Genomic DNA, 24,306 nt, shown 5'->3' with positions numbered 1-24,306 from the left:
TGTCTCCATCCCTTAAAAAATTCCTTTGTGAAAAGAAAACTCAAAAGTGTACTTGCCTCATGTATCTCCCAGGTAATGATTTTCCCCTCATTTTTACAACTTCTCGGTAGTGAGGCCCTTGGAATTTCATGTTGTTTTTGTTGTTTAGATTGCAAAAAACACCGAAGTATATTGTTTTAGAAAACGTCAAAGGTTTTGAAGTTTCCTCGACAAGGTAAAAAATGTATTTGTCTTGTGTACAGTTTAGACTTGGAGTGTTTTATAGTTGGAACTGTTTGGAAATAAAGCTCTTAGAATTGGACACGTACATTCAGACATTTTTATATATGAGGTAATTTATTCCTAAATAGTGGTTTTAATGATATTAAATGGATTAAGTGGATTTAATGATTATAATGTAAAGTAGTACAAGGTTTGGTTCAACTGATTCTCTCTCCTGACCGATTTTAATTTTTCCAGAATGAGCAGTAATTTAAGTGAAAATTGTGTCTCCTTCAATTGTGGGTGCTTTTCTGGGGTGCTTTTCAAGAAGCCTTGGTGGTGCAGTGGCTAAGCACGGGGTTGCTAGCCCCACTGGGCAGGTCAACTCTGTCTCTGTTGCCCGTATGGGAAGGAATGGGCTTCAGGACAGGGGGTTAGTGGGTTCTTGATGCCCCTGCTTTCAGTGGGAATTGCTCTTGTTGAGAGGCGGGTTTGGAATTCCTTTGAAGCAGCAAGCCCTGGGGCAGAGCCCTTTCAGAAGGCATCTCAGCTGGAGAGGAAGCTTCCATATGCTCTGACTCATATGGTGCCTGTGATGAAGTTCCATTTCTCTTAGCATATCCATCCTCAGAAGAATTGGGCTTCTAAGGCCCATCAACTTGGATACAGTGGCTTTCTATATTTACCTTAGAGAATTATGTATATAATTGTCTTAAAGCAGGGGTTAGTAAAGGTTTAAGATCATTTTTTTTCCTAAACAACTTGAATAGAGGTACAATGTTCAGTTAAAATGAGATTTTATGTGCAATATTGTAAATGTAATAATCCTCTTTCCAACTCTAGGGTGAAAACTTTTACTTTTTCCCCCCCTTTAGAGAATTATTAATAGAAACACTAGTGAACTGCGGCTTTCAGTACCAAGAATTCTTATTATCTCCAACCTCTGTAGGTATCACAAATATATGCATGTATGTTTTGTTTAAAAAACGTTTTTATAGAATATATGAGAGGACTTTAAAACTTATGGAAAAAGTCCATTATCTTTTTATTCTGTTTTTTCTACAAATGTTTTAAAGCCCGTATGTGTAATATTAACTTGAAGGCTTTCTCATCAAAGGAATTTGATTCAACACAGAATGGATGGTTATAAATTAATATTTAGGTAAATTAAAAAAATTATTTAGGTAAACCTTGAAATTAGTTGAGACATAAATCTTAACTTTCTGAAGAATGTAGTATATGTCTGTCGATTCTTTTATACATGTTTTATGAAAAGATTATGTAGATTATATAGCTTGAAGCTAATCTAGTGAATATTAATACTGTATACAGCTTGAAGCTAAAACAATGCTAGCTGTATTAGCTTTAAGTTTTATAAAGTATATACTTTTTCTCCACATGAAAAATAAAAGTTTTTTTTTTGGAAAATATGTGGCTTGAAAAAAATGTTTTTAAGCAAGTCTGTGGCTTTAGCACAATGTACATGTGCTAAAGCTTAATAATGCTTCTAAACGATCCAAAATGGAAAAAGGCAGAATTGGAAAGACAATCGAATGAGTACATGACAGTTTGTAACGCTTTAGTGATATAATGCTACTTTTGCTTCGTGGAGAAGAAATGAAGTGGTTGGTGATGGGCGGTATTCGGCAGATCTTCGATTTTGCAGTGTCAGTCGGTTATTGTCCCTTCTTACCACTTGGACACGTCATCCAGTCCTCCCCGAAACTTAAAGAAAGTACATGTCAGCAACAAGGTATACACTCTGTGGAAATTGGAACGATATCTCAGCTCTTTAAATGCATGTCATTTATTGCCTTTAAGGCACCATAGGGGCACCCTCGTGGTTTAAGCACTGGGCTGCTAATTGCAAGGTTGGTGGTTCAAACCCACCAAGGCCTCATAGTAAAAGGATGATGCTGTCTGATCCTGTAACGATTTACAGTCTCTGAAAATCTATGGACCAGTCCCTCTCTGTCCTGTAAAGTTACTATGAATTAGAACAGACTGCGGGGTTAATTTCCTTTTAACTTCTGAAATTTATTAAATTCCCCTAGTGTTTTTTAATAAAATGAGGTAATACAAAACCGAGAATACCTTCGAATTTCATTTATTATTCTGAGTCGTGGGTAGAAAAATGTCTATATAACTTCTTACCTGAGAACTAAAATGAAAGTGACTAAGAGACAGTATGTGATTTATCAGATTCATCTGTCTTAGTCATTTTCTATATCACATTCAAATCAGAGTACAGAACAACTAGGAAAAGGATTAGACATTTCTACAAAGCTTTCTTCCATAAATCAATAGCAGAATTTGCTCAGGAAGAAGCTAAACATATTCCGGCATGAGTGTTCTTCCAAGTGGTTAACAGTTGGTGAAGATCCTTTTACCTCTCTGGTAACTAACTCCCTGCTGTGCTTGACTTCTAGCTTGGCATTCCAAATTCCAGACTGCGCTACTTCCTCCTTGCAAAGCTTCAGGCTGAGCCCTTTCCTTTTCAAGCCCCTGGTCAGGTATGATCATCATTCATTTATTTCCTGCAAATATACCATTGTCTGCTAATTCATCTTCAAGAACTAATTTGTATAGATTGATATAGACTCCCTAGGACAGTGGTTCTCAACCTGTGGGTCGTGACCCCCTGGGGGGTAAAGAGGGGCATCAGATGACCCTTTCACAGGGGTCGCCTGATTCACAACAGTAGCAAAATTACAGTTATGAAGTAGCAACCAAAATAATGTTATGGTTGGGGGTCACCACAACATGAGGATCTGTATGAAAGGGTTGTGGCATTAGGAAGGCTGAGAACTGCTGCCCCGGTAGCACTGTTAGGTAAGCATTTGGACTACTAACCATCAGGTTGGTAGTTCAAACCCACGTGGCAGTGGGTAGGTCTATCTTCAAGGGGTGGTGTAGTGGTTATGCATTGGTCTGCTAACCCCAAGGTCAGCAGTTCAAAACCACCAGCTGCTTTGCCGGTGAAGAACGAGGCTTCTCTTCCCATGAACCCACAGGGGCAGTTGTACCCTGTCCTGGAGGGTTACTAAGTCATACTTGACTTGATGATACCGTTTATGGAACTTTTGTTACTTTAAACAAAACAAAGACTTGTTTCAGCATTAGCAAACAGTAAGTTTGAGGTGAAAGTACCAGGAGTGCTGCTTCTGCCCCCTCCTCTCCATAACTGCCCCTCTGGCCACTGACGACCGACCGTGCAGTTACCATTTTCTTCCCTAACAGACGCCACTGGCTGCTTCGGTAGGAGCCCGCATGGCGAGTGGCGTAGTGGGGACAAGCTGGGCTGTGATCCACAGCGCTTGCATTTTAAGACCACAGCCCGCCTCTCGGGCTTTCTGCTCCAGCGCACGGTTACAGTCTGGGGAACTCACAGTGGCGGTTCTACCCCGTCCTATGGATTACACTGACTTGGCATCAACTTCACAGCAGTGGCGGCTGCTTTTGTTGAAGTTCAGTAGGCTATCTTAAGAATGCCTTGAGAGTATTGGTTCCCAATGGTTACAGTTTCGCTTTAGCTTGGTTAAAACATATTAATGATCAGTACAAGCCAGAATATCAAGCTCCATTTCCATCGCTTGGATCCCTCATTATGTGAGCGATTTTATGCACTTTGCCGAAAAGGGGCGGCCCAATGGGACACAGGTTCATGAAATGCGTCACATCCATCACAGTTAAGAATTCACAAGTTCTTCACGAAGAACTATTAGGAGTTTTAACAAGAGATTAATAATGTGACTTCAATTGCCTGCAACAATGCCAGTTTTTCTCGTTTTCTTAGTGTATAAAATATATTTTAAAGTGTTTCATTGTTAAAAATTCCCACAACTGTTTGTCTTTTAAAAAGAGGACTTTCTGCATGATATGGATTGTACAGAAAATAATTTTCACTTAGGAACTCTTGAGTATAAATAACCTTTCAGTGTGAAAAGTGTTTTTCCTTTTTTTTAATCACTATTTTTCTCTTAAGACATAGGAACTTTCTAATGAAAGTTAGGAATATGACAAACTGTGGTCCTGATGTATTATCTCAAAATGTTATTGTTGCTTTTTAAACTTTCCCCCCAAAATATGGTGCTGTGTCTATAGTCAGCATGCTTTCTACTACTTTGTTAATTGCTTCTATTAATTCACAGAAGAAGCAGTAATCAACCACGAGAAGCGATGACACTAGAGCCATGTGGTGAAAAATGTGTGAAAACCTGTAACAAAAACAAGGAAACCAATAGCAATTGAGATTTTTGCATAATGTTGACTCCTACTGCCATCCAATGGATTCCGCTCCAATGCCCTGGTGACCCCTTATTGAGTTTCTGGGGCTATACATTTTTATGGGAGCAGACAGCTCCATCTTTCTCCACAAAACAGCTGGTGAATTTGAACCACTCATCTTGAGATTTGCCATCTAAAGCACACCCTACGGTACCACCAGGATAATGTTGACAGGATATTATTGATTTGCCTTCCTTTATAACAAACCTTTTGACCACTTGTGTATGTTTACTGAATTCTAGGTACTGATGGAATTCCCCCAAATTGGATCTGACAATCCACAAAAAGATGTTGTAGAGGCAGAAAAGAAAATTGAACCAAACATTTGCCTGGATGGCAGCCCAAAATGCTCTAGGAAAGAAGCTGTGCTTTTTAAACTTGAGACCACACAAGACATAGACAGGAAACATCAGCAGAATAGTGATCTCTCTGTGCAAACCCTGAAAGAGTTCCTCGAACCTGACATTGACCTGCATCAGTACTTTTTGCCACCAAGGTTACTGCGGCGCTACGCCCTCATATTTGATATCGTTACACCCACTTGCAGAAGATCCATGTGCTTTACCAAGAGGTAGGCTTTTAAAGAGACTCTGTTCGTGTTACAGCCAAAGTAATTAGATTCATGGATTTTGTTTTGTTTTCTTTAAAAGTTTGTCTCAAACAACAAGAAGAATTTTACAAAATGTTTCTGCTAGAATGTTGTTTTTTCCCCTGCCCTTCATTGCATGCCTCGTGTTGCAGTAGAATGCACATGTGGACATTCTTGCTGGCAGACCTCACCAAAGTCTTCATAAACACCAGTGCCATGGTTGGCGACCTTCCTGGGAGCTTAGTCGTCAGTGGTGAAAATATGGTGAACAGATGATGAATTGAGCATCTTTCTACCACCGGTTTTCTTTTGCTTTATTTTTTTAAAAAACAATTTTATTGGCACTTCATCCACTTGTCATATAATTCAGTCACATCAAGAAGACTTGTAGCGTTATCCCCACAAACCATTCTAGGACATTTTCTTCCTTATACTCACCGTGCTTCACGTAATCATTATTTGTTTTCAATTTTGGCAAAAATATACAAAAGAAAATATGATCCAAACTTCTACATTTACAACTCAGTGCTCTTGATTATACTCTTCACGGGGCATAAGCAATGTGGACAGTCTCTTCCAAACTACTCGTCTACCACTGTTAACATAAACTCAGTGCTCCCTGCAGCTCTTCCCCTGCACCCATGGTCACCATCCGTCACGTTTGGTTCCTTTTCCTCTCGGTCGCTTTCTTGATGGAGTATTCTTGTGTCCCACACTTCCATAGTTAAATTACATTTTAAAAGAGTTGTATGTACATCGTCACAATCAGTTCTAATGCTCCCTCCCACCTCCCGCATTCCTTGTTTGCTCCCCAAATCCCTCCCCACACTCCCATGTGCCCCCCCCCCCGCTTTTTCTTTATGGCACACCAAACTCATAGATTTATGTTTTATCTCAAAGAAATAAAACTGGATCCATTGGAAGACATTAATTTCCAAATTTAAATTTTATTCAAATTTTAAAATAGATTATATGTTCTCATGCCTCAAAATTCAGTAGTTTCAAAGGTTGTAAGATGTCCATTTGCTTCTGCCCCTCCTTCACAGCTTTCCCCTCTGACAGCCAACCAAGGTTATCAGTTTGCTCAGTGACATTCCAGAAATATATGTGAGGTCACATTTAAATGTACATGCATGTTTTTATTTCCCCTCTAAATAAACAGCATAATGTACCTGTATGCATGATCACTTACCTACTTTTTCATTGCACAGTGTGAATCAGTATGATGCTACTTCATGTCAGTGCACTGAGAACTTTTCAAATCACATAGGATAAGCACATCATCATTTTGGTTACTTACTGGTGGACATTTTGGTAGCTTCTTTGGGCTGTTCGTTGAATTTCATCCATTTTTTTAAACCTCGAAAGAAAACTAGGCCATCTCGGAAACATGTTACAAATGATCCAGATGTCTGCTTTGTTGGTAATGCCACAGAAACATCACTGAGAGAAAGTTGTCAATCTGTAAGCTCGAGCTTCTGCCAGCTCACGACAGACACCGTGCCTCTGAGATAGTCCTCTCAGACTCAGTCTGACTTTATCATATCTGCCCGTGTCCTTCCGGGAAAGGGTTTATTGCTTTCCATTAACTGAAAAGACTTCTCTCAGCCATTGTCTGTTACCAAGTTCAATAGGATCTGTTTAGGACTCTCATAAAAAAAGACATCAATTTTGTCATAAAAAACAACCTTGAAATTCTTCTGTAATTAGAAAGAAGATATAAAAGAAGCTTTACTGTAAACATCTCTTTTAGTGGAACGAATACATATGCACATGTGAATACATGGTATATATGAGAAAAACATTTGAGATAAAAATGTTTCCCTAATGTAACTTTATTCTCTAATTTTTATTGCAACTGATTTGGGAAAATGATAGTATGCTCAACAGCAACCTGGTAATTATCTGCTAGAAAGACATTATTACTGATAGATTGCATTTCTGTAGTGTACTTTTTGTACACCTTTTTTGTTAGGCAGTAGCCTAACGTGTGAAAAAGACAGTAAGACATGCTGCATGACAGTGGGAGACAGACAGACGGGTGGTGGGCTGTGCCCGCTATAGTGTATAGTAAGTACACGTTTAAGTTCCTACAAAGAGATTACATTGGAATTATAAAAAATAGGAGGGGGGTGGGTGGGAATGAGCTGATACCAAGGGTTCAAGTAGACAAAAAATGTTTGGAAAATGATGATGGCAACATATGTCCAAATGCGCTTGACACAATGGATGGATGGATGTGTGGATTGTGATAAGAACTGTATGAGCCCCCAGTAAAATAATTTTTAAATATAGGAGCAATTTATTTTCACCTACAAAACATTTGGTTTAATATGACCAGGATTCCAAAAGTGAGTTGCATTTGAATTTAAAGTCATAATAAATGCATGCTTCTTTGTGGGCAACTGTAGAGACATGATAATACATACAAAGAGATGCATAATTAAATGGTATTTACTCACCTTAAAAAATAAAAAACAACTATTCCAAGTTTAGTTTCTAAGAAATTTAAATAGAAAGTTCTCACACACAAAAAATATCTCACCTAGTCTTTCACATTGTGATTTTAACATAAGGCATATGTATATAACATTAATTTGAAGATTCCTGAAGGATGTAACTATATTGATTTATTAATGTCCAGAAATGTTTGCAAAATTTAGCATTAGCAAATACTTTAGGCGTTATATAATGTTTTGTTAATTTTTCAGTTATGGAAGCTTTGTAGAAGGTACAGGATCTGTGTTACAAACTTCAGAAGATGTGCAGGTACTATGTAAGTTTTAAATCACTTGAAAATAGTATTTCAAATAGAATTATGTTTAACACTTAATTTAGGGATATTAATATTGCCTGACCACTTAAAATAAATATATATATAAATTTATATAAATATCTATATGGATAGTCTACAAGGAATGTTTTATATTTTAGTAATTTTCTGCTTATTCTTACTTTCTGTGTTCACTTTTTATTCTATAAATAGTAAATTGCAATTCAGCATCAATATTTAATGTTCCCTAAAATTACAAAGAATCTTAATATTGGAATATTCCTTGAAGGACATTCGATGAAACCACCTTCATAAGGGAAACAGTCTTGGTTGTAGTGTTGTTCCGTTTGAGTACTTCAGTTGGGAACCCTTCATGTTGCCACAGCACAGCATGTACACATTTTACATAGTCAACATGAGACGCCATTCTCGCCCAGATGCTAATTTGCACCTCTTTCTACTCACAGTTGTGCCCTTGATAAAATGCTGTTGTGTGCCTTCTGACTCACAGTGACCATCTTAGAATTTCTAGGCCTGCCACCCTTTATGGGAGCAGACAGCTGTATCTTTCTTCTGCAGAGACTTACAGACTTGGAAACCTGATGTAGAGTCACTGTTAATCTTGTGGACTCCAATGCAGTGAACTTTTTGTTTGACATTAAAATGCAAATAATGCCTGGATTGGATAAGTCATTTATTTAATATATTTAAGAAAATATCCTTATTTGGTGAAATTAATTATAGATGATAAACTTTTTAATGCTCTACTTATGAGCATTATGAAATTGACTCCATTGGTCACTTTAGATCTTTCATTATAATCTTATCGTGCACTATAATATAATTTATTATATGTATTATTATTATTATTATTTAACCTTTGAGAGCTCAAAATGAAGAATACTGGCAAGTGTTATGGGTTAGTCAACACCAAACTCGTTTCCCACGTCTAAGTGGCTAATAACAAGCCTGTTCTGCAGCTGTGTGCGTGCAGACAGCTTGCCCTGTGGCGTGCGCTACCTGTGTGAGGCCGTGAGGCCCCGTGAGCATGGATAACAAGCCCATGTTACTGTCCCACGTGTCAGGGCAGACAGTATGTCCACCACTTTGAAACCGCCTCACAGTAGGCCATCTCACTTTAAGGAATCTAGTTGCACACTATTTTATCCATTATCCTGGCTTTTTCTTACAGGTCGAACATATTTACAAATCTCTTAACACCTTGTCAGAAGAAGAAAAGGCAACAAAATTGTTACTGCTTAAACTGCGATACTTCACTCCGAAGGAGATAGCCAATCTCCTTGGGTTTCCTCCCGAGTTCGGTATGTAGGACATGCACACCTCCGTTTTCATTGGTTAACGGTCTCAGAATGTATTCGGGACTCCCACGGGTATTCCATGGAGTCTTCTAGACCAGCTAGATGACAACATGTCAGCCTCCGTTCCTGATGTTAGCTTCTTTCTCTCCACTACCATCTCCTTGTAGCCTGCCACATTGAACTCTTTTTAACTGAAGTCTTCTCCCCTTTCTTCCAATAGTCATCCACAGTGGGAAAGAAATGAGCAATTCTTTACCTCTCCCCGGTTTCTTTTTAATAGCAGCCTGTTCGCCAGCTTCTTTTCTTGCGTCCAGAGGCTCTGCCTTAGTACCCTAGACAGTACCTGCATGGTAGATTGTGTGAAAGCATGTCCGGGATGGATTGCCTTTTGAAATGAGAGAGAGGAGAAAGAGAGAGATTGAGAATTGACTTCCAACATAGAGTCTTTAAAAACGTGTACCTTTTCCCTCTTCCTTGAGATTTCAAAGGCGAGGAAGGGAGATGGAGAAGGAAGTAGGGAACAGTGTTCTCAAGGCGATGAAAGGAGAGGTCAAATCAGGAACACAAATCCCGACTTGGCAAAAGGACCAGAGGCTCTGAAGCCAGAAATCTTCCAGATAGACTGTGAAGAGTCGAGGGAGCAGATGGACCTCACCTCCATTTGCAGCCCACCCTGCATTCACTTCAATGCGCCCGTGAGCCCGGCTTGCAAAGAGCCACCAGTGCATCAGCACTGGGCACGGGGTGTTCCCAGTGCCTGGCGCCGGGGAAGGCTGAAGGATAGATCTTCACAACCTTCGTAGGAGGGATTGATATGAACGGTTGAATGGATTGCCCCCCACAGAGAAGCACAACTTTACCAAGCCCCTTGCTGCTGTAATAGTAACACCGTTCTGTTCTGGAAGCAGGGAGTCCCGGAGGGGTATGGTTACACTCTGCGCTGATAATGCAAGGTCAGTCAGCAGACCCAACCCACCAGCTGTGCCTCCAGAGAAAGACGGCTTTCTACTCCCGTAGAGAGGTCAAAGGCATCAATCTGAGCTGAACAGTTATAATTTTGTCAATAGACCCGCCCGATGATGCAGGCTGGACCTGATCTGGTGTCCAAATTTTTGGTTTGTATTGTTTTGATTGGTTTTTATTCCTTCAGAGTGTAGTGTATCTCAGGTATTATGTCAATGGAGGTCAGTCACCCTCTTGAAGCTGTGCTATATGTTTGTTGGTAGATGAAACCCAGGATTGATGAACCTATAGGGACAGCAAGTTGAATAAGGGACCTGGCGGAGGGGAGTACAGTCTTAGGTTGCAGTGGAAAACGGAGACGATGTCAAGGAGTCCCTGTAGAAAAAGAACGATCGGAAACGGATTGTGGTAGCAATTGTACATTCTACTTGGCATGTTTGAAATTTGGAATGATATGGTATATGGATTAAAAATCCCAACTAAAAGAGAAAAAGTGCCCATCCCAGAAACCCACCGAGACAGGTCTATCCCATCCTGTGGGGTAGCTGAGAGTCACAGTCGCCTCGATGGCAGTTTGATTTTATTGACGTTCTTGAAGTATGTAATGGGTTAAACAGGTATTTCAAATTATTGGTAAATGACCTAAAGAAGAGGTTTGGGATGTAACCTTTTCGTACACTGGGGGCTTTTGTGTCCGTTGGTGATACACGTGGCCACCCTCCTGATGGTTGATGCTCCTGCGGTTGTCACAGCAACCAGGCATATTTTGTACTCCGGCCTCCTTTCCCTGTGTCAAACATCCCGGCGTGTGTTATTAAGGAAAACACAGACTTCCGCTGTCTCTCCCAAAGGGAAGGAGAACAGCACGTAAATGAAGAGCAGAACTCTGAGCTAGAGTGTGATCCCCAGCCTGTTCATGTTTGTCAGGGAATAAGCAATCAGAGGTACTTTACATAATACCTTACAAAGTGGGAGCAGAGACTGTCTCATCAACACATTTAATTAATTTAGTTGTAAGTTTTTTATTGCGGTGTTTGTTTTGTCACGCCACTTTGATTGCACTGCGGCTTGCTGAGCCCGAGAGCCAGGATGTCTGAGTTGGAATACTTGTTGATGTTTAACTTGTTTCTGCCTCGATTTACTTATCTGTAAGATGGGATCGTTTAGCACCTACGTCATAGAGTTGTTGTGATAGTAACAACAGAGCAGTATATGCCAAATGCGTGACACATAGGCAAAGATTTTATTCTGAGCATTAAAAATTTTAGATGATAAACATTTATTTGCCTTGGTAATCTGTATTGTAAATATTTTTCTCATTGATTTTGAATTTTAAGTGGGAAGAAGCTACTCAGTTTTCTGAAGATATATATATATATATATATATATATATATACAGATATATTAAATTTAAAAAGTAAGCCATTATTAACTTCCATTTCTTTTGAAATGTGGTATAGTCAACTTACCTCAAGGTGAACTGTCTATTGTGTGTGCTTTTGATATCATTGACTCTGGATCCAAAGGGAGCGTTGTTTGAGTTGTCTGTCCATTGGCAGTGAGGAATTGACATCGGTCCCTTGTACCATCTGTTCTGGTCCCCCTTGTGACCGACGGCATACAGGTGTGGGACGCCAGGCTCTGGACTAGAGGAGCACTAGCCTTCCGGGTGAAAACTCCTCTCTTGACCTTTTTAATTCTGTGTTTTTTTGTATTTGAGGAGGAGTGTTTTCATTATTTTTAATGCACCGAATTTTTTTTAACGAATCGCCTGTTAGCTTAGACAGTGTAATTTTTCCCATTCTATTTTAACATGGACCTGTGGTTTTTACAAATCTGTTCTTTTGTTTTAAAGCATTTCTTTTCTAATGTAATCTTAATTGCATAAAAGATTATCCCTGGAATAAACGGAATACTTGTTTATTGAGACATTTGAACTTCTTGCTACTTTGGACTAGACAGTTTTTTCAGAAACAGTGAGCAGTGTGCTTGCCTATATTTTCTAGCACAGCAAGAGATGGCCATGTTTATTATAAATACAGCTTTATTATAGTCACCACTGTTAATAACTGTTATTAAAAAAGAATTGTGAATAAAAGTCACCACCATTTCTCCTCAAGTGCACTGAGAAGTGGGCTTCTATGAGCTCTCTGGATTTCCTGTGTATATATGTGTGTGTGCCGAGCATGCGACGGTAATTGTGTAATGTCAGACAATAAAATCACATTCTATAGGCGATGTGGACTTCTCTGGGAGTTTGGGCTGCAAACGTCTCCGTGATTAACTGACTGTTCTTGTCTACCTGAAGGACTTATTTCTGTAAATGTGGATGCATGCTCTGACTGAAGTATGTGTGTCTATGTCTGGAAATTAGTATTCTAAATGATTGCATTATGAAGTACCACCTTTTTGTTGCAGGATTTCCAGAGAATGTAACAGTGAAACAGCGTTATCGCCTCCTAGGAAATAGTCTCAACGTGCACATAGTCGCTAAACTCATCAAAATCCTGTTTGAATAATTCTGACAAGTGGCCGCCATGTTCCCTGGTATCCAGATAACAATTCTAAAATTCTCTTTTGCCTCTTTCTTTATTAAGGAGTATAGGATTCTCGCCCCCAAAACATGCCATTAATTTGGTTCCGAAATTTATATTTACTATATGTTATCTTATGAAAACTATTGTTATGCTTAATGGGTATTATGTTTTATATGAAATTATTGATTGTATATGTAAAATACTCTCACATGCCTTGGGCAAATTTGAAACATTTGAATTTGAATGTCTACAAGAGTGTTTGGGTTTTTTTAAATAAAATGCCAATAGCCATACCATGAGCCGGAGATTTTTTTCATGAATGTTAATTAAAGTTGTTTTCTTTTTAAAAAAAATACTTTTATTGGGGGCTCTTACATCTCTATCACAATCCATACATTCATCCAGTGTGTCAAGCACATTTGCACATATGCTGCCGTCATCATTTTCGAAGCATTCTCTTCCCACTTGAGCCCCTGACATCAGCTCCCCATTTCTTCCCCTTCCCTTCCCCGCCTGCCCTCCCTCACGACCCTTGATAAGTTATAGATTATTTTTTCCATTTCTTACAACATCTTCTGTCATCTCCCACCCATTTTTCCATTATTTGTCCTCCTGGGAGGGTGTTCTAAATTAATCCTTCTGATCAATTCCCCTTTTCTCCCCACACCCTCTCCTAATCCTCCTGGTATCTTTACTCTCCTTGTTGGCCCTGAGGGGTTTATCTGTCCTGGATTCCCTGTGTTGGGGGCTCTTATCTGTAGCAGTGTGCATGTTCTGGTCTAATCCGATTTGTAAGGTAGAATTGAGATCATGATAGTGGGGCGAAGGAAGCACCAAATGATTACTTATAAGTCTAAGATGATGATTCCAATTCTAGGTTGTTATAAATATCGAATGTTTTACTGAACTTAAACTTGTGTACTGTGTTTTATCTAAATAAATGCATTTATATTTTAAAGTGTTCAACTTACACAACAGTCTGAGGAATGTGTAAAACAAAACAAAATAATGAAAATCCTAAATCCTTAGTGACCTTTACAAGAGGAAGTCTCAGGAAAGCTTTAACACCAAAAACAAACACAGCCTCAGTGCCACCGAGTCAATTTTAGTTTGTGATGACCTTACAGGACAGGGTGGAACTGCCCTGTGAGGTCGGTAAGTCTTTACGGGAGTAGAAAGCCTCTTCCTTCCTAAGGAGCCGCTGGTGGTTTCAGCTGCTGCCCGCGACACGGTTCGCATAACCACTACTCCCCCAGGGCTCCCCAGAAATGCTCGGTGCAGGCTGTCTAATTATCTTCCATGCCCATCTGAGGGGCAAAACTACCGGTGCCTTGTCATCTGCAGACGCTGCCCTCGTCTGCAACGGCCGGCCAGGGTTTGCTTTGCTTTTCTCTGCTCGCTATAAATGGGCGTTTCCAGCACCACCAAATAAGTAGCCTGAGCCTAAGGTCTCCGGGAGGAAAAGGCTGCCCCGGACCTGCTCCACAAGCCTCTATCTTGCAAATGAACTTTCATAACCGACCTTTCTCTCTCTCTGCTTCTCTGTGTTCTTCTTCCAAGTAGGCTCTCTCAACAGACCAAACATTGCCTTGTACATCCTGTGGTTTTGATTTCAGTGATAAAACCAAGTGACAGAGAATAGAAAAATAAGAATAAAGAAGACTAGAAATCGTATCGCAACCTTGTAATTCATATGTTACTTCTTGCTACCACTTTTTAAAGAAGAACTCATCAAGACATAGGTGGGCATCGGGAAGCTCTGGGTATGTCAACTCTCACAAGCTACACGCCGTGTGCCTTTAAAGGCAGACCTGATCACAAGCCTTGCAGATTGTCGCAGACAACAATCACATCACGCTGGCCCACTCCCGGGTTCTCCTCACTGCTGCACGATTTGGAAGCAGTTAAAATCGTTAGGATTTTACCATGATGCTGTGCTGATAGCTACGGTGTAACTACAGCATCTTCTGCCCCGTGAGCAGTGGTAACTAAGAGCTACGTTATAGTGCACCACTGTACACACGCGAAGCTCTGGAAACGTCCTCTAACAAACTAGAAGACGATGAAACTTCATGAAATTTTAAAGTTACCGAATATTTGAAAATATTCAGGGGCATATGGTGGGTTTTTTTTAACCTTAATTCATAATAGACAGCAGATAGTAGCAGACATAGAACTCACCATAATGAAGATACATTTACCAGAGTGCTATTTAATTGGCATGCATACATACATAATTCATTTAGAAAGTATGAATTTGTTTGAATGTCCACTTATGTTATTCGCAATGGATACGCATGCCATCTGCCCTGGAAAGTCTGTTTGCTTAGTTCTAGCTTGCTACGTAATACATATTTTCTATCACGAATTAAGGTTAAAAAATCACCATGTGTCCTTAAATGTATTTTCAAATATTCAATGATTTTTAAATTTCATGAAGCTTTATTGAAAATCACTGCTGAGATCCGATAGACAAAGTGGTTAAAATGTGTTTTCCTGATTGGATTATGTAGTAACAGAAGGTAACATTTTATAGTTTGGTCTTTAGCTTGGAACTATTAGGCCGCAGGCAATAACATTCACTTCCTAATAGCTTTAGACTTTGATATTGAGTGAGAGTCAGATGATCTCAGCGGTTTTTTTCATAGCCTGTGGTTGAACTCAGATTACATAATTTTGTAAAGACATGATCTTTAACCCTTCCTCTGCTTGTGAACGAACCTCTTCCTTGCAAATTCTCGGTAAGCATCTTTCCGTATCCATCTCCAGTCCAGGCTCTGTTGTCCAGTGCACTCATTGACGGATATGGGAGTTTCTCCCTGTGTGTTTTCTTAAGAGGCCTAAGCATTCTGCGTGCGTTCTTCAACTTCAGTTTACACCAGTCAGCTTCTCTGCGGTGTCCCTTCGTTTCATTCCCTCCCTTTGCTACAAAACTATTCACGCTTCAGTTCTTCCACACATCCTTTTTACGTAGCCTCTCTCTGTCTTTAGCACTTCTAGGATCTTCAAAATAGTCCACAACAATAACCCAGAATCCATCATGCTTGGGGTCTTAATTTGTGAGTTTATCCCTTTTCAAATTTATTGTTCAAGAAATCTGAGCATGTGCAAAGAATTTTTTAGTTGCTCACTCCCAAGTTCTCAGGTTTGCTTTATCCTTAACCTGTAGTCTGAGTCTTGTATGGAAATCCTTCAGCTACCCCACACTTCATTTCTGAAGCTTCTAAAAGTCTAATTTTTTTTTTTTGCTCTACAAAGATAGCAAGTTAGTTTTCCCTTAGAACTAACTTCTTTATCGTCCTCAAAAAAAACGCACCGCCACTGAGTCCACTCAGACTCACGGCGACCCTCTCGGCCAGAGTGGAGCTGCTCCTTTGGGTTTCCAAGACCGCATGTGGGAGCAGGCCGACTCCTCGTTCACTCAGGGTGTCGCTGGTGCGTGTAAGCTGCCACTGCATAGCTCCTGCTCCACCAGGGCCGCTTGCCTTACAGTCCACGGATGTTTTCATAGCTCTTTCTCAACAGCATTTGGCTTCATTAATTGTTTATTTCAAGCATTCTCTATTTTATTGTGTTTGCGTCATCCTGTCTCCATATCAGGGGCGACTGAAATTGAAGAGTATGAGCCGTGAGCATGTCTATTTAGCCAAGTGGACTCCACAATTAGATGAGCTCACAGAGTTCGTTTACCAGAGGTTTGGGGCTCAGCTCTGCTCCTGCGTTCTCTTACTCTCCAAGCATCCCAACTCCGCCCACCCCACCCCACCCCCCAAAAAGACCTTACTCTTTCCTACAGCTTTTGCTCTTTTGCAGTTGACTCCCAGCTGATTCCATGTCTCGTTTGTACCTGAGCCCCGTTTCAGAGCCTTCACAGCCGGGACGCTTGTGCTTGGTTAGCTTGCGTTCACTTCAAGTTTAGTGGATGCAGAAAACAAACAAGTCACCCTGCCTTCTACAGTCACTTCCACTTGGGACTTTTGTGTTTCTCTTTGAGGTGCCGCTGTTCTTCCAGTCAGTCACCCAAGTTCAAGCTCCCTCAACCAAGGGCACCGTAAGTCAGGGTTCCGTTTCCAGTTTCTGTTGACAGTGCAACCTTCCCTGAGTTATAACTTGCTTTTAGGAAGACAGATTTTAAAAGTGTCACTTGGAAATTTGAAACGATACATAAAATAAAAGCAGATATGTGTGCTTGGTGAAACACAGTGGAGACTTCTGAATTTACTCTCTCAGAAATGGCAGTTTTACTGGCAACTGCTATTTGGTTCACTGGACTAATTTGTTAAATACAGTTGTTTCACCTATTGAAAATTGGCTATGAACATTGAAGGGAATGTGAAACTCTTACTGTGGCAAAAAGCATTGAATTTGCTCTATGAGAGCAAATGATAAGAACGAATATATAATAAACTATATAGTAACTATGATTTAAATGTATTGTAAATGAACAATAACCTCTAAAATAGTTATGTTTCAGAGACTATACATTTCCACAAGGGCAGAGGTTTGTGTTTTGTTTTGTTTTTCCCTCACTGCTGGGTTGCTAACTGGAAGGTCAGCAGTTCAAACCCTTTCAGCACCCTGAAAGAGGAAGACGAGGCTGTGCCAGTAAAGATTTTCAGTCTCAGAAAACTTCTATAGGGTTGATAGGAGTAGAGTCGACTCAGTGTAGGTTTGAGGGGTTTTGTTTGTTTGTTTGTTGGCTTGCTTGCTGTGTTCGCCATATCTAAATCAGGACCAGGCAAAGAGGGAGCACTCCGTAAATAGTTGTTGAGTGGTAGGGTAAATGCAGTGACAGCACATGGCTGACACCGAAGCTGCACGGAGACCGTTGCTCCTGGAGTCCGAGCAGTGTGCTGAGGACATTCTCTTGATAATTATATGTTTAATATCCATGTTCTTCCATAGTCAAAAGAACACCTGAATTTTGCGTGTCTGGTGCACATGATTTAAAAAATGACTCTGGGCTGGGATATAAACCTTTGGCTTTGGGGGAAATGGTGTAGCTAGAAGTAGAGCAAATGCTCCGACTTTTGAGCTGCCCAGGAGGGCATAGACGCCTAGGCTCTTACCCTTGTAAGCACAACCACACACCCGGGAATGAATACAAGAGGCAGTTACTTGTGCGAGCGCTCTACATGGTGGGAAGAGGTTCGGGCTCCCAAGACTGGAGGAACCAGGTACTAGAGAACATAGTCCCTACACAAGACAAGAACATGATCCAGGCCCGGAATTTCTATACCTCCACCCACGAAACAAAAGCAAGCTAAGAAAGGTTCATTCCCACCCAAAATGGAATTAAAGTCCTGCTGGCACCACTAGCTGGCACCCTTTCGGAGCCCCCAGGGAAATGCTTCATTTCCTTCTCAAGTCTAGGTCTCCTCTCACCTGAAATGAGATGCTAGGCACCCGGGAGTGCCAGCAAGGGGATCTCACCATCAGCCTCTCTCTTCTAGGGGCTGAGCTAACCCTTTCCCACCCAGAGACCCTGGACAGTTAGAAGCACTAGCCGTGAGGATCCTTCCACAACAAAGTGACAGAAACCTTTCTTCTCAGGTAGAACTAGCAGGGATTAGGGTCAGCCCCACTGGCCCCAGGTAAACAAAGCAGACCAAAATTACACTTGGAAGCCTCTGGAAATTAAACAGCTATTGGAACCACAGCCACAAAAGCCGGCCGGAATCTGTGTGCCAAACATGCTCACAGTGGCTGCCTGCTGATGTTAAGATAGGACCAGGACACGCCCCACTGCAATAGACAGAATGTCTGGGAAACAGTCTAAGACCATCCATCATACCAAGGGCCAGGTAATCCACAGACCAAATGAATATGTCGGAATTGTCTGACAAGGATTTTCATGCAGTTTCATAAAAAACACTTCATCAAGGAATTGCAAATTATCTTGAAACCAAAAGTTAAAAAGCTCCGCAAAGAAATAAAAGCATGTCTGTCTGTGCCTGTTGTGTGTGTGTGTGTGTGTGTGTGTGTAAGGAACTAGTATGGCATGTGAATTATATCTTGATTTTTTTAAAAAGAAAAAGAAATGACAAGGATATAAAATATCCCAAATAAATATCTACTGGCTGGACTAATTAGTGGAAATGATGACCTAGAATCCGTGAATTTGAGGACACATCAATAAAATTTAGCCCCTCTGAGCACTGCCATTGATTAGATTCAGACTCAACAATTCTAGAGCGCAGACAAGAACAGCTCCCACAGAGCTGCCCATCTCTCCAAAAGCAAATTGCCACATCATTCTCCCAAGGAGCAGCTGATGGGTTTGAACCACTCACCCTCAGGGTAACAGCCCAACACTTTAACTGCTATACTAACAGTGCCTCTTCATCTGAGTGGGAGGGAAAATGGACTCAAAAGCAATGAACAGAGCCTCAAGGACCTGGTGGAAAAGAACAAAGGCCCCAACATTGATATAACTGGCATTCCAGAAGTAGAGGAGGGAAAAGAGCAGAACTGAAAGAGTATTCCCAGAAACATTGACTGAATACTTGCCAGATGTGACACACGACAAGTGTGCAGATTCAAGAAGCCGAGAAATCTCAAACCGGATAAACTAAAAAAAAAACCAAACAAACATGCCAAGTTACATGATAGCTCTAGGTTCAGTAGAATGTATATCAATTGTATAAACATTCACAGGCATGAGTAAGATACAACATTGTTACAAAAATCACAAGAATACATTTTCTAAGATTAAAATGTGAAGCCATTGTTTCTCAATGTATCATCCTTCTAAGTCTACACACTTCTGAAGCCGTTGTCTCCATCTCTGATCTCCCTCCCCCCCAAATTCCGCAAGATTTATACCACACCAACACTACAGCTTTGGCAACCTCAGGGGACTCCCATAGTGTTCCTTGTCAATGTGCTAAGGATTCAGGGGAACCAAAAACACTTAAAGAGGCAAAAGCAGGCCTTTAAAGTAAATGGACTAAAGATTCTCCATGAATTTTCCATTGTTCAGTCCTTGAGACCCCCAAACAGGATGAGAGTTGCATTGTTATGATGGGGAAAACGTCCCTGGGAACACATTCGTGGCCTTTTCCTTCCCAGAGCAGATTTCTGTTTTCATCAAGTTTACCCTAATAAGCTCCTGCAGACATCCCTGTGGTCATTCCAGAGACTGTGTTTTCTGAGCTGACTTCTCAGGCTTGACCATTGCTGGTCCATCGGAAACTCGCAGAAGCCACTGTCTTCTTTGGAATGGACTCTCAGGAGATGGAGACAAGGGGATTACTGGGAGCACTTGGTCTGCAGCCTTCCTCTGAGCATAGAGACACAGTTAAACCTGTCTTGTGTGGAATATTAACCCAGGCTTGCATAAACTGAAATCCTAGTAGCAATACGTTCTGATGAACACTACCTATAAAAACGTGTTCTCCAGTAGCAATACTTCTTGACTTACTGTCATATATTGCCTTAAATATACCAAGTAAGGAAAGACATACTGCTGCCAGGGCCCCAGTTCTTATGTGCAGATGGATGGAATGATTTTGAAGGAAGGCTGGGGAGACCACAAAGAATCAACCTTACCAGCACGATCCTAACGGATGAAAATACTCAACGTGTCTGACTGGAACCAAGCAGCAAAGCAATGTGCAAGGACGTAGGCACAATGAAGAAGTTTAGCAGTCATTCAGGAAGCCAAGTTACCATCAAACTCAAGCCAAATCTGCCGCCAACCCATAGCATCCTGTGGGGCAGCATAGAACTGCTCCCCAAGGTTTCTGAGTCCTTCAATATTTACAGGAGCGGAAAGCCTCCCTGTTCGCCCATGGAGTGACTGGTCAATGTCAACTGCTGACCTTGCATCCTGTGTTAGTCTGGCAGACTAGAGAAACTCATCCAGAGACACTCGTGTGTATGAGAGAACTTTATATCAAAGAGCAATTGTACATTAAGAACACATCCAAGCCCAGTCCAGAACAAGTCCCTAAGTCCAATATTAGCCTGTATGATCGATACCAGTCTATAATTTTCTCTTCAGATTCACACAACACATGCAATGACGCCAAATGCAGGAAGACCACAGGCTATTGGTTGGAAAATCTTGTGGATGCAGTGGTGGTGGAAGCGTCGCAGTGGTGGTGGAAGCGTCTCAGTGTTGGCATGGGTCTCCATGTGACTCCTCCAGCTCCAGGGCTCTGGCTCCATCAGGGGTCTCCATGTGGCTTGTTAGCAGGAAGACAGAGAGAGGGAGAGAAAGAATGTGTGTGTGTGTGTGTGTGTGTGTGTATGTCCGCCAGTGAGCTATTTATATCTGTCACGCCTCCAAATGAGGTCATGAAGCTGCGACCTGATTGACAGGGTAGACTCCACCCCTTCCTTCCCAATAGTCTCAAGTTGACACCAGATTGTGGAACTACCATACACCCTGTGCCACCTTACATGTACTAGCATACTCATGAAAGTTGAAAACATGCCTGTTAAAAAGCTCAGACATGCAGATTCAAGCAGCATTATTCATAATTATGAGAGGTAAATATGTTTCATATCTACCAATTGATTGATGGGTAAAAAACAAATGATATATCTCCACAGTGGAATATTATTTGACCATAAAATGAATGAAGTATTGATGCATGCCACAACATGATAATAAGCCTCCTGTTCTAAGTGGAAGAAGTCAGAAGACACAGAGAAGTCACACACTGAATGATTTCATTTATATGAAATGTCCAGAATAGGCAAACCCGTGGGTAGATTACTGGTTACCAGGTGGAAGGGGGAAACTGAGATGCATAGGACTTTTTTGGGTGTGATTAAAATTTTCTGACATCAGATCATGATGCTGGTTGTAAAACTGTGAATATACTAAAGTTATTGACTTGTACACATCAAAAGGGTGGACTATATGGTATAGGAGTTACGCATAGTCCATGAATACTACAAATGCTTAATGCTGTGGGCTGCTAATTGAAATGTTGGAAGTTCAAGTCCATCTGGAAGTGCCTAGGAAAAAATGCCTGGTGACCCACTTCTGAAACCAACCATAGAAAACCCGATGGGCCACAGTGCTATCCTGACACACATGGGTAGCCAAGTATTGGCATAAACTGGACACCAATTGTAATCCTAAAATTTGCTTTATAATTCTTTTAAATTGTGATTAGGGAACCAGGTGGTAACATGCAATCAGGATTATGGAGCATAAAAAAGGTAGGGAGATACATTGTTTATTATCTAAATGTGTTCATCTGAAAATAGATTAGATTAAATGATGTACTGTCAATGTCTACCATTTTACCTCTCATTTCTCATAACTATTGCAGGTAGCTAACACAAAGGTCATAAAATTCATGTTCAAAGGGTTTTATTAAGGACGTTAACAAGTTCTAATACCAGTGATAAACGCTCAGGGTTGAGTGTTCAGGACACTTTATGACCTTCTGACTACTCACCTAACAAATGCCCCAAGGGCATACCATTCTGCTATAAGCCTCAGCCCAAAGGCCTTCAGGTCAAGCTCTGTGGATCAGCAAATCCAACTCTGGGAATATGTGCCCAGAAGCCTCACTCCAGTAAGCCTGATCCCAAAGGCACTGAGCTCTGCTTCAGTGGTTCAGCAAACCCGGCTTCCCCAATTAAATGCCCAGAGGCACCCTACTCTGCAAGCCAGCCTCCAGCACACAAGCCCTCATCTGGGTCCCTGCTTGGGAAGTCTGTCCCTCTCTTCCAAGCATTGGCTCTTGGTCCTACTGCTGCTCCTCCCATGCAGGAGAGTCCTATGGATCCAGGAAATTCGTTGAGCAGAGTTCTTGGGTCCAGAGGATACACTCCACTCACAATCCTCCTGCTTCTCAGAGGGTCACCTTATACACAGCAGGACGGCACGCCAGGAAATTCGATTCACAATGACTCACAGGTGAAATTTATCAGTGCCTTCCCCACCTTCTTACCAGACCCATACCCCAAAAAGTGATTTGGTGGGAGTTGGAGACAGGCTCGAAGGGCCACGTTACATAATTCAATACTTGTTCCTGTCCATGTTTTTTTTCCAAATGGACTCTAAGACAGTGATGGCTACTTGTATTGTGTAAAAATCATTTTAAAGTCCTTTCTTCTGAAACTGAACTAATAGTTTACTCCAGGTCTAGCTTTTACCCTAAAATCTGAAACCAAACTATAAACTATTAAGATGCTGCCTTATCTGCATTCCGATGACACCTGGGAAGTCTTGCTTTTTTCTTCAAGGTCAGAGATTGAATTTACTTCTCAAAGATGCTAACAAATACTGGGCACTGAATCAATGTTTAGGGAGTCCTGGTGGCGCAGTGATGCTAACCAATAGGTCAGTGGTTTGAACCCACAGCTGTCCCATGAAGATTTACAACCTTGGAAAACCTATGGGGTGGCTCTATTCTGTCCTGTAAGATCACTACATGTCAAAAATTAAGCAATGATTCTTTTTGGTTTAATAAACAATTAAAAAAACTGACTTGGACATGAGTTTTCTGTGAATTATAATATTGCATGATCACTATTTTATTCCATGGTTTGACTAGTCAGCTAGCACATTCCAAATTCATTGTTTGAATCAGTCAACTCATACGAGAGAAGCACATTAAATGTTATAGGAACAGTATTTAACACCAGAATTGTGCATAACTCTCAGGGGATTGTTTATATCTCTTCTAAACATAGACTAGGAATTGTTGGCAAAGCTTGATTTAGCAGCACCTCTGCAGTAAACTTAGTCCAGGCCCCTTGAAAGAAAATATACAGAAACTTGGGTTTTTATAGAGCTCAAAATAATGGTACTGAAAAGGTCTGAGAGGTGAGGTCATCTCCTTCTTGCCCTTGATGACTACATCTTAAATCTTCCCACAGATCGATGTGACACTTCAATTAATGAATCCCCGGGGAATGATGGCCCTTTGTAAAAAGTCAGCCTTGTTAAAACACCCCCTCCCATCATCTATCACTTCAATGAAGCAAAGCCTCCTGTACTTCCCCTCTGTGTGCTGCTTCTGATTGCATCGCCTGGTTAAAATACAAGAGAGGAAATTCCAGGAAATGCCAAGTAACCCAAACGTGTCCCTTGCCCTTCCTCAAGGATGACCCCCGCCTTTGTCGTCTACCTTTCACCAAGCAAATATTTGTGACAAGATTCATTGTTCTCCCTTCTTAAAAATGATTTGCATTCATCTATTCCCCAACCACATTTCTGTAGCCACTGGCATAGAAGTTCTGGTGCAGCCGATCATTTTCCTTGGATTACAGAATGAATGGTGCCTCAGTCTTCCCCTCCATTGCTTTGTTCAGGGACAGTTAGCAGTCGGTAGGTCAACAAACTACTGTGCCCTCTGGGTTGTCATGAGAAGGAATGTCAGGTACCGCTTCACTGCCCTTTGTAAGAAGTCAGACCAATTAGTCCAGGGAAAGGCCTGACGTTCTGCTTCCAGGACTGGTTGAAAATGGAGAAAACGGTGCTGTTTGTTCCCTGGTTTGGGAACCCGTCATCCTAGTACTTTAGGTCTTCTTGCTATGGACCACATCCAAAAGCTGATCCCTGAAGACAGATGACTCAAGGCATATGATTTCCGAAACACGTGCCATTCGCTTGAGCATGTGTGTGCAAGTGTTATGTACACACGTCCTTAGCATGCACAGGCTCCT

General features: G+C 41.1%; 1 protein-coding gene across 4 annotated transcripts in view; it reads left to right on the top strand.

Annotated features, from left to right (window-relative positions):
• Positions 1 to 12,962, top strand: part of TRDMT1 (tRNA aspartic acid methyltransferase 1) — a 35,533-nt gene extending 22,571 nt beyond the window's left edge. For 3 of the 4 annotated variants that reach the window (XM_075552449.1, XM_075552451.1, XM_075552450.1), the window contains exons 5-11: positions 149 to 214; positions 1,077 to 1,146; positions 2,631 to 2,714; positions 4,731 to 5,059; positions 7,789 to 7,846; positions 9,043 to 9,172; positions 12,551 to 12,962. In XM_075552449.1, coding sequence (XP_075408564.1) covers positions 149 to 214; positions 1,077 to 1,146; positions 2,631 to 2,714; positions 4,731 to 5,059; positions 7,789 to 7,846; positions 9,043 to 9,172; positions 12,551 to 12,651 — 838 coding nt within the window. In that variant the 3' untranslated portion in view covers positions 12,652 to 12,962. Of the gene's footprint in view, positions 1 to 148; positions 215 to 1,076; positions 1,147 to 2,630; positions 2,715 to 4,730; positions 5,060 to 7,788; positions 7,854 to 9,042; positions 9,173 to 12,550 lie in introns of all 4 variants that reach the window. The other variant, XR_012784945.1, reaches the window with a different exon arrangement.
• The last annotated feature ends 11,344 nt before the right edge of the window (positions 12,963 to 24,306 follow it).

This window comes from Tenrec ecaudatus, chromosome 6 (genome assembly GCF_050624435.1).
Source record: "Tenrec ecaudatus isolate mTenEca1 chromosome 6, mTenEca1.hap1, whole genome shotgun sequence".
NCBI classification, from domain to species: domain Eukaryota; kingdom Metazoa; phylum Chordata; class Mammalia; order Afrosoricida; family Tenrecidae; genus Tenrec; species Tenrec ecaudatus.
Note: the sequence above shows the minus strand (reverse complement) of the source record. Positions and strands in the feature narration are given on the sequence as shown.